A 10548-nucleotide genomic window follows, 5' to 3' on the forward strand; every position below is an offset into this window, starting at 1 on the left:
GCTGCTGGCACAGACCTTGTTCCGAGGTCCGCAGGGTTCACGTCTGAAGGAACGTAGTGCCATTGCTCTGGCCGTGTAGAGCTCCTGATGCGTTCGACCCTGTTACTGACATACACATAAAACCTCCGAGTCTCATTATGTATGTAACCTAGGACCACCTTGCTGTCAGTGTAGAAATTTACAGCATCAAGCTCCATATCTATTTCACGACTGACGAGCTCTGCTAGCTCCACTGCCAACACCGCGCCGCACAGTTCAAGCCTTGGGATGGTGTGTTCCGGATGTGGTGCTAGCTTAGCCTTTCCTATGACGAACCCGACATGGCACGCACCATCTGGATATGTCACTCTGAGGTAAGCCACTGCAGCCACAGCCTTGGTTGATGCGTCGGAGAATATGTGCAGTTCCTTGCGCTGTGCGGTAGTGAGTGAGGCATGGGAATAGGTGCGAGGTATGTCCAGCTGCTCGAGCAATTGCAAGGAGTCTTTCCACGTCTCCCACGCGGCCCTCTTGTCTTCAGGAAGTGGACAGTCCCAGTCGCATGTCCCAACGACCAGCTCTCGGAGGAGGGACTTCCCTTGAACGATGACTGGAGCAACAAACCCAAGTGGGTCGTACAGGCTATTCACCACTGACAAGACACCGCGTCGAGTGAATGGCTTCTCTTGGATTGGAGTCGTAAATGTGAAGACATCCTTCTTCAGGTTCCAAGAAACTCCCAGACTGCGTTGGATTGGCGGCGTGCCATTGCACAAGTCAAGATCCTTCAAATCCTTGGCACGGTCTTTTTCTGGAAATGCTTCCAACACTGTAGGGCAGTTAGAGGCTATTTTGTGGAGCTTGAGGTTTGACGCGGCCAACATCTGCTGTGCGCGGCGTATCAGGCTGATGGCTTCCTTGTCTGTAGAAAGAGACTTCAACCCATCGTCCACATAGAAATCCCTCTCGATGAACTGCCTGACGTCGCTGCCAAATTCTTCCTCTCCTTCTCGTGCTGTTCTCCGCAGCCCATAGGTTGCAACTGCTGGTGAAGGACTATTTCCAAACACATGAACCCTCATTCGATACTCCACCACGTCACTGTAGATGTTGTTGTTGCGGAACCACAGAAATCTCAGATAATTTCGGTGGTCGTCTCGTACCAGGAAGCAGTAGAACATGTGCTTTATGTCCACAGTTATGGCCACGGGTTCCTTCCGGAATCGGATGAGCACTCCGAGCAGGCTGTTGATCAAGTCTGGACCGGTAAGCAGCACACTGTTTAAAGACACGCCTTTGAACTGTGCACTGGAGTCGAATACAACTCGTGTTTCACCGGGTTTTCGTGGGTGGCAAACACCAAAGATGGGGAGGTACCAACACTCTTCTCCTTCTCGAATTGGTGGAGCTTCCTCGGCATGGCCGTTTTTGAACATCTTGTCCATGAAGGCCGTGAACTGTTCCATCAGTTCTGGTTTTCTCTTCAAGGTCCGTTGGACAGCAGTGAGGCGTGACTCGGCCAAGCACTTGTTATTCGGAAGCCATGGCCTTGGAGAACGAAAGGGGAGAGGCGCTATCCAACTGTTGGATTCGTCCTTTGAGAACTCGTCGTCCATCAGCTTCAAGAACTTCCTGTCCTCGACAGAAAGGGAAGGTCTGTTGTCATCCTCCGTTGTCTGGAACAGCGTTTCAGCGATCTCATCGTCATAGCTGTGTTTCCTAGCAGCGTGCTGAGCTGGTTGGAAGCATTGTGTCGACCGCTGCATGGCAGTGAGCTTCTCCTTGACCAAGAAATGGTTCTCACATGGCTCGAAAAGGGAGGGACGTCCATTTTCGAGGACGTTTGTTTTGAGGTTGCTGACACAGTCCGGTGTGCGACTTCGACTTATGCAGACATTTCCTACGATGACCCATCCCAAATCCAGTTTCTGAGCAAATGGCGCATCAGCCGGTCCGTTGCGCTGTTGTCGAACCTTGTGTATTCTGAGGATGTCTCTCCCGAGGAGAAGTAGAATCTTGGCCTCAGGGTCCAAACAAGGAATGAATTTAGCAACAGCTTTGAGATGAGGGTGATGCAATGCCACTTCCGGTGTTGGGATCTCGGTCCTGTTGTTAGGCATTTCGTTGCATTCGATAAGCGTTGGCAACGGAAGCTTCACGGAGCCATGTATGTCTTCTATGAGAAAGCCAGACGCTCTTCTTCCTATTGCCTCCTTAGTTCCAGCACATGTCTTTAGTGTGTAGGGGGAACTGTGACCATTGAGTCCGAAAATGTCGAAGAACTCTGTTCTTGCAAGGGACCTGTTACTCTGGTCGTCTAAGATGGCATACATTTTTGCAGTCTTGTGAGGCTGAGTCGGATGACTGACTTTCACCAAGCAGATCTTAGAGCAGGATTTGACACCGTTGCTTTGACCGCAGACCTCTGTGCACTTGGATGACACCTGAAGTGCAAAATCCTTGTCTAGAATTGCATCTTCAGCATCGTTCTGAGCTACAGGAGGCCTGTGGCTGGCATTTCCAGCATGAAGCGCCGTGGCATGCCGATCGCTACCACAATCGTCACATTTGAGAACTGTCTTGCAGTCTTTTGCAAAGTGGTCTGTCGAAGCGCAGCACCTGTAGCATATCCCAAACTTTTTCAGCAAACATTTTCGTTCATCCAGCGGCTTTTCCCTGAATGCGCGACACTTCCGGAGGGGGTGAGGCTTCCTGTGCAGAGGACAATACTTGGCTGCATCATGCCACTTTAATGCGTTTGAGGGCGGATGGTCAGTGCTTGCTTCCACGTCCGTCATTTGCACTGAGATGGGTGCTCTTCTCGGGCTTCCATCCGATGCCCATCTGTCTGCTCTCGTGAGCCTTGAAGGGGAGCTGCTTGCGGAGCTGAGTTTGAAGCTAGGATCGTTTCTCGTTTTCGCTTGGTCCCTGATAAAGCTGGCAAAGAACGAGAAAGGGGGAAAGGCGACCTGATGATTCTGTTTGTACTTGGAGCCTTTGGCGATCCACATGTCTTGCAAGCGCTGGGGCAGCTTTTCTACAATGGGGTTTACCCCTCTTGCAGTGTCGAGATAGGAGAGCCCAGTCAGGTGAGGGTCACATTTTGCTGCCTCAACTTCAAGAAGGAGGTCTCCCAGCTCTCTCAATTTCTGGGTGTCTTTGTCGGTCAGTCTGGGGAAGTTCGAAATTCTTCGAAAGATGGCCTCTTCTATAATTTCTGGGCGACCATAGCATTCCTCAAGTCTTTCCCAAACTACCTTTAACCCGGCCTCTGGGCTGTCGACGTGCACGGAACGCAGCCTCTTCGCGTAGGTTGACGATTCGGTCCCAAGCCATTTCACGAGAAGGTCAAGTTCCTCGCTTGCCGTGACTTCGAGAGTCTGAGTCATTCCCTTGAACGTAGATTTCCACGACCGGTAGTTTTCAGGGCAGTCGTCGAACTTCGTAAGGGAGGTACTCACAAGGTCGCGCCGAATCAGATACTTTGCCATGGCGGTCAGTTCAGGGGCGTTAGCTTCATCTCCCGGATGACGAGCAATGTTCTGCGTGATGCCTTGGCTGCGAGCGCTTGGTGTGCATGGAGCGCGGTCTTCAGGTGCTTCATTAGCGTTCTGACAGACGTAATGCTCCCCGCGGTCATGCTGTTGCGATTGCTGGCGCGAGCCGATGCGCACGTGAGCCTGGTCAAGCACGTAGTCAAAGGTACGTTGAGCGCGGTCTTCGGATGCCTCGGAGACAGTCCGACAGATGTGATGCTCCCCGCCGTGCTGATCTACGGCAGCCTCCAGGACGTCCGCTTGCGCTTCCGCGGCGGCCGCTTCTCTTTCCAACCGCATGACTTGTAACTCTGTGTCTAGCTCGGCTTTCTTGCGTTCGATTGCCGCAGCCGCACTTTTCTCTTGTTCTTCCAGTCTGGCCTTTTCCAGTTTCACCACGGCTTCTTTCCTCTTGAGAGAAGCCTGTACTCGCGCCGCGGCGGCCTCCGCTCTTGCTCTGGCGGCCAGCATGCTTGGCGTTGTCGAGACGGCCGAACGCTCCGAACGAGCTGAGCGCGACGAATGCCGTGACTGCACATAGCTTGCTGCGTTCTCAGAGCATGCAAAATGAGACTGGTCCGGACTCACTTGAGCAGCGGGCGACTTGCGGTCCTGTGACGCCATGTCGTCCGTGGCTGCGATGCGAAAACGGAACTTCTGAAGAGCGGAGCCAGCCAGCGGAGCCTAGGTGCTTTCGAAGATTGCGCGAGACACCGACTCGACGTTCAACGCGTTTTTACTATTCTGATTCCGTGGCACGCGTTGGGGATGCGGCCACTCCTCAGATAGATGACAGGTCGCAAACACAAGGAAAATCGAACATTTATCCAGGCATTTACAACCTTTAAAAACGCGGTGCTGCCGCAGTCGTGCAGCGCGGTAGAAGGAAGGAAAGAGTCACGAGTTACGTAACATGACACCTCCGGAGGGAGGTGTAAAGAGGGAGAAAGCACGCGGGCGAGAGGGAAGGCGCACGGGGAGAAGGAAGAGAAAGAGCGGGGAGGAGAGAAGTCCAGTGTTCGCAGATGAAGTTGGCGCCCGGGCGGGAAATTCAAACTGGACTCGGGACAGCACACATTGACTGCAAATCGGGTCAGATGGAGGTTGAGGCAGGCCTCATTTTATTTCAGAGATCTATTGAGCGCCACAACCTCCGCTACACGACTGTCCTCTGCGATGGGGACAGTCGCACGTTTGATGCCATAAACCAGGCGCAAGTTTATGGGTTTATATCAGTTCAAAAAGAAGATTGCGTCAATCATGTAAAGAAAAGAATGGGAACAGCTCTTCGCAACCTCGTTCACAAGCACAAAACTGAAGACGGTCGAAGCTTAGGAGGCAAAGGCCGACTAACGGGTGATTTGATTTCTAAGCTGAGTACATATTATGGTCGTGCTCTCAAGTCGCATGAAGGCGACATAAACAGCATGAAAAGGGCAGTCATGGCCACATACCGCCATGTGACATCTACGGATGATCACCCTGACCACTCCTTGTGCCCAACTGGCAGGGATTCATGGTGCCGGCACAATGCCGCTGTTGCAAAAGGAGATGCAGCACCCAAACACAGCTACAACTTACCACAAGATGTAGCTCGTGCACTGCTGCCAGTTTATGAGCGGCTTTCGGAAACAAAACTCCTGGAAAGGTGTTTCCGGGGGAAAACACAGAACTCTAACGAGAGTTTTCATTCGGTCCTCTGGAGTCTGGTGCCAAAAGAGCGTCACTCCTCACTGTTTGCCGTCGAAGCAGCTGTCGCTGAGGCGGTGCTTCGCTTCAATACAGGGTGTCAGAATGCAGCTGCCACAATTCTAGGCGAGCTGAAAACTAACATGCCAAGAGCAGGCCTCAAGAGGGCTAAGGAGAAAGATGTTGGCCGAAGTCGCAAATGTGACAAGAAACATGAAACTTCAAATGTGTTGAAGAAGGGTGTGAAGCGAAAGCACCGGGACTCTATGCACCCAGATTATGCTCCTGGGGCATACTGACTGCATTTTTCTAGCTCCTTTTAAGTTTTGTGTGAATAAATAATCTGTAAAACGTTTTTCTTCGTTTTCTCAAAACTGTATTTTTGAACGTGTTGCAGGTTTGGAGGTGCGATATTTCTGGTTCCGCATGTGCTATCATCATAATTCTTTTTTTTTCATAAAGGTGGACTCTTGGAGAGTGCAAAGATATGAATATTTTTGTGGTGCTTTTTAGGGAAATTTTTTTAAAACATTTTTTTCTTGTGTGTCCAGATAGGCATTTTTTTGTCCACAGTTTGAATTGCTCTAACTTAGGTTAAAATTGGTCCAGAACATTTATATTGGCTTATTGCACTCTCTGTTTGTTCTAGATTATTGCAATATGATAATTTTCAGTATAACACTTATAGTTTCGCAATTAGGTCACCTCCAAACAAAGAACATGAATTACCTAATATCTTATGAACTAGATGGCTCACAGAAAATATAATTACATATTTGAAATCAGCATAAAAAAATACACAAACAGGGCAATTTTAGTCAAAATCTACCTGTAAATAAAAAAATATTGCTTAAGACCAGGGTCCCCCCTTAAGTACATGTGGCCCAGTATAATCGAGAAAGCTGCATAAATTCGTTTCCACAGATCGACTTTTTAAAAACCGTGCTGCAGAATTGAGATCTTCTGTTTGAAGTATGAGCCCATGCGTTCGTACATAACCATTTCAAAAACTTTCGCAAAAGAACAAATCAGTTACACAGGTCGAAAGTTGTTTACATCAAAAGCATCGCCAGACTTGAATACAGGAACAACTATTGACAACTTCCAATGACAAGGAAAAACACCAGTTCGCAACGATAAGTTGAACAAATGCGCCAAAACAGGGCCAAAAATGTCAGCGCATCCTTTGATTACGAAGCTGGGAATTTCCAATTCCTGTTGAAAGTTTTGGCTTAAGTTCCTGAATCTCCGAAAGGACCTCATGCTCGGTGACAATATCATAAGCTAAACAGTCAGCGCTGTCTTCAAAAATGATAATAGCAGTTGTGTTATCATGGCGCACAAAACAAGAGCTGAAGTGATCAGCAAAAGCTTGGCACACATCCTGAGGTTTAAAACAGATACCATTGCTCGTCTTTATCACGGCAGCACTAACATTATCATTTCTTTGCTTGCGCACAAAATCCCAAAACCTGCTTGGTTCCTTTTTAAAGTTCTGTTCAAGAAGTTTGTGGTACTCGGCTTCATCACGTGCAATTAGTTTTTTCACAATTTTTCTGCATAATGAATATCTTTGGTACCAATATTCACTTTCTGATGCTGAACTACGAATTATTTTGAAGCAGAAACATACTACTAGCGCACTTTTCTTGCTTAATTTTTGTTTTGATATTTTTGGACGCAGTAATCCATCACATTTTCAGTGTTCACGTGAATACAGTCTACGACCGAATTTTCGAACATGCCCAATATTTCAGACATCTTCGCAGCACCGCCACGAGCCCCATAGAATCAATGTATAAGGACATCTGAAATTTCGGAAGCTCGAACCCCCCGCCATCCAATTTTTCGGACTTCTTGACGCGACGGAAGGACCTCAGAAGGTCCGCACTTTTTTTTTTTTGCAGATTCGAGGGCCAATTTTCAAGGTGTGGCCCATACACGCGATGTGCGAATTTTATTTTTGTAATTAAAAACACACCAATCAGGGAATGAGCGGCATTTATTCTGCGTTCAATCATCTCTCACGGAGTATTTCGACTCTGAGCTGGTGCTGTGCTCTGGCGCATGCTCATCCCACAAGAAGCCGCGCAGCACGTCCTCTGTCAACGCGTAGCCGTTGTTCCGCACTTCCGTCACATAAGAGAGCAGCTCTTCTTCCAGTTGGGGAAAATCACACGACTTGCCTCGGAAAGCGCGCTTCTTGCATCTTGTGTTTCTCAATGCATCCTTTTGGTGGCACCGTCATTGGACGCACTCCTCGGCCACATCGAATTTCCTGCCCACCACACGCTTGCCGTGTTCAAGAGCTAACTCCCATCCGTGTGGCTATTAAGGTGCTTGCCCATCGTGATAAAACTGCAATGCTCAGCTGCAGCATGCGAAAGCCACAACCACCACAACTACGGCAACTACGGTGAACACGCTAAAACGCAACAAAAGTAAAAGCAAAAAATGGCTGAAGCTGGCGATATTGATGCCGATGTGGATAGCGGGAGATCGCGGCCGAGAAAAAAGTTAATGATGGCTGCGACCTCGGGTGCCATCCATGTATGGCACTTGGAAGCTCTTGTGTGCGTGCGTGGCCTCCGCAATTAAAGGGACACTGAGGAGAAATTGAAGTTGGCTTGTATCGACAGAATACCAGCTCTTGATTACAAAAACGCCACTCATACTGACAACAAAGCTCTTGTAACGTAGAAAAGAGCAAGAATCAAAATACAGGTATCGCCGCCACAGGCCAAACTCGCAAGTACAAGCGTGATGACGTCATAGGACAAAGCAGTGTTGCTAGAACCAATGGTTCTAGCAACTCTAGGACCCGAGAAGCCACAAATCCCTGAGGCGCAGCCAATGCATGCGCAAATCTTCTTGACGTCGCCAGATGGCGCCACGTGCCCGGCAGCTACGTGCGCTCCTGAAGCATCAGGACCAATCAGCGCCCGTTTTCCGGCGGTAGGCGGGCTCCCGGTATCCGCTAGTGGTAACAAGGTACACGGTATGCTAAAGGTGTCTATTTGCGAGAACTTCGTTGACGACTTCGAGAACGAGATCCATCGTAATGCTGGCAAAACGCCAGTGCAAACGTAATCGAAGCGACTGTAGCGACGGCCGCAATAGCCGATAGATGCCTTCAACGTGCGGCCGGCAGTAGCTTTCTTTTCGGCTGCTGCTAGGCCGCACTGCGGGCCGCCAGAAATCACGGAGTCTGCGGTACGTCATGCGCACGTCATGTTTCACGTCACTTAGTCCTGTGTCGTCATAGGAGAATCCCAAGTTTGAATCAAAGCAGCGGGAAAAACTTTTTCAACTTCGAATCCAAATTTCTTAGAAATAAATGCATCTTTCGCTGCCGGCCAAGTGGCAACAAAGCCATGACATGCCGAACTATCGGATTTTACTGTAAAAAAATATTAATAGTGCTCTCCTCAGTGTCCCTTTAAGCGCACCATTGCTCGCAGCTGGAGCTGATCGCGGAGGCCACGGCGCGTGCATTTAGAAGACTATTCCCGCCTGTGTCATGGAAAGTTCGGGTGCAGCCTTCACACGGATTTATTTTTTTTAACATTTCCTTCGGAAAAACGGGGTGCGGCCCTTACACGCGTTTATACGGTAATGTGTACAGTGGTGCCTCATTAATTCAAACTGCAGGAGAGATCGAAAACTTGATTAAACAAAACGAAATTCTCCATTTCTCGGTTCTTACTGTTTCGCCATCTTCTTGTTCCGGGCCCATCGTACTGCGGGCGTAGTGCAGTTCCCGCAGCGGCGTGTTCGCTTTCCGGTTTAGACTTTGTCCCAGCCCGTGGGTTCGTCGGCGACATGCCGAGGGCAGCACAGCCAGGCCGAGCTCATGAAAGCGGTCACCGCGCGTCGTCCATGCACATGTCGTGCGGCGAAATATAGTTATGAGGAGCTTTAGAATGAGTGCAATACAGCTGGCCGCTTCCTCCGGCATATTGGTAATAAGTTCGTGATTTTTTCAGTGAAATTTGATTTTCCAGACTGCCTGATTTTTCGGTCGTTTTCGCGGTCCCTAGAGAGTCCGAAAAATCGGTCGTCGACTGTAATTGCCGAGTACTTCATTTACAAGCCTTGCAGACCACGTCTCTCTCAATTTTTGAGTCCTCCCATGACCAATTGTGCATGAGAGATTGGAATTGGTGAGTCTGCAGTGCACAGCATCCCCTCGCCTTGCATTCAGCTGCTGAGAGAGCATTGTGGTGTCTGTGCAGGGGTGCTCTACTTCTGGGGCATGAACAACCATGGTGGCGAGGCGACTATGTACCCCAAGCCCATCCAGGACCTGACAGGGTGGCACGTGCGGGGCATCGGCTGCTCCAACAAGAGTATCGTGGTGCTGGCCGATGAGAGCGTCATCTCCTGGGGACCACACCCCACCTATGGGGAGCTGGTGAGCCTTTGTGGGGGCTGAAATGATGATGCTCGGGTTCAGCGGGTGACGTGTGGCTGCTGCAGGGCTATGGAGAAGGGCGGCAGAAGTCGTCAACGACACCGCAAGAGGTGCGCCTGCTCGAAGGCATCCACATGCATGCCGTGGCCTGCGGACTGGGCCACTCGGTGTTCATTGCCCGCGACGACACGGAGGAGGAGCGCACCCGCATCCGCCGCCTGCCCGAGTTCCAGCCATGAGCCACCACTGTACATACATCATGTATCCTTGGCACCCGACACGATCAGCCAGACTGCTTGTTGTTTTACTCATTCCGGCAAATACTCACATTGGGGCACGCATCCCTCCTGCTTATGATGTCATCCAGATTGGCCTCTGGGAAGTGCGCGCATGTGGAATCCAGCTGGTCAGGGTGCTCGGGAGGACTGTGTCCACCAGCCACTCTCGCTGCTGCTCCTCCAGTCAAGCCAAAGTTGTGAGCAATAAGGGATAAGCTGCCCTTGGTTGTGTGAGAATCTCCTGCCATTTTGTCCCACCCTCTTTTTGTCTCTCTTTGTACAGGTTTAGCCACACGTGTGTGATGCAGGCTGCTGAAGCCACATCTGGCTAAACAGTGATTGGCCACTCATCATGTTTGTGCAACATGACCTCATTGTATGATCTCAGGACAATAGATTTTATGTTTTGATAATAAAACAGATTTCCAAAGTGCACCAGTGGCTGTCTTTGACTTGTGCTAGGGCCATAGTCACCTCTGCTGCATATTCAGGCCCTGTCAGAGACGTGTGCATTCACAAATAGGCCGTGTGTTTCTGCAAAGTTCTGTCATGGCTCCTTGTGCATTTCGTGAGTAGCCGAGTTGAACCCGCACAAATCGAACTCGCAAAAAGTGCCGAGTTCGATGTAACGGGTGATTTGATATAAAGTAGC

The 10548-nt window shown here is 49.8% G+C and overlaps 2 protein-coding genes across 4 annotated transcripts in view; both read left to right on the forward strand.

The window, feature by feature from the left end:
• Positions 1–10331, forward strand: part of LOC149325594 (protein RCC2 homolog) — a 71574-nt gene extending 61243 nt beyond the window's left edge. For 2 of the 3 annotated variants that reach the window (XM_089563719.1, XM_089563720.1), the window contains 2 exons: positions 9440–9618; positions 9684–10331. In XM_089563719.1, the coding sequence (XP_089419845.1) occupies positions 9440–9618; positions 9684–9857 (353 nt within the window). In that variant the 3' untranslated portion in view covers positions 9858–10331. The remainder of the gene's footprint in view (positions 1–9439; positions 9619–9683) is intronic. The other variant, XR_016286352.1, reaches the window with a different exon arrangement.
• On the forward strand, positions 2583–9416 carry LOC149325596 (uncharacterized). The gene has a single exon (XM_089563722.1). The coding sequence runs from the start codon at positions 4541–4543 to the stop codon at positions 5501–5503; it is 963 nt and encodes a 320-aa protein (XP_089419848.1). The 5' UTR covers positions 2583–4540; the 3' UTR covers positions 5504–9416.
• Positions 10332–10548: the final 217 nt, after the last annotated feature.

This window comes from Amblyomma mixtum, chromosome 10 (genome assembly GCF_055824585.1).
Source record: "Amblyomma mixtum isolate Tamu chromosome 10, ASM5582458v1, whole genome shotgun sequence".
Lineage (NCBI taxonomy): Eukaryota > Metazoa > Arthropoda > Arachnida > Ixodida > Ixodidae > Amblyomma > Amblyomma mixtum.

Excerpts from the sequence above, each read along its gene's own strand:
- LOC149325596 (XM_089563722.1), top strand. The coding sequence starts at position 4,541 with ATGAAGTTGGCGCCCGGGCGGGAAATTCAAACTGGACTCGGGACAGCA.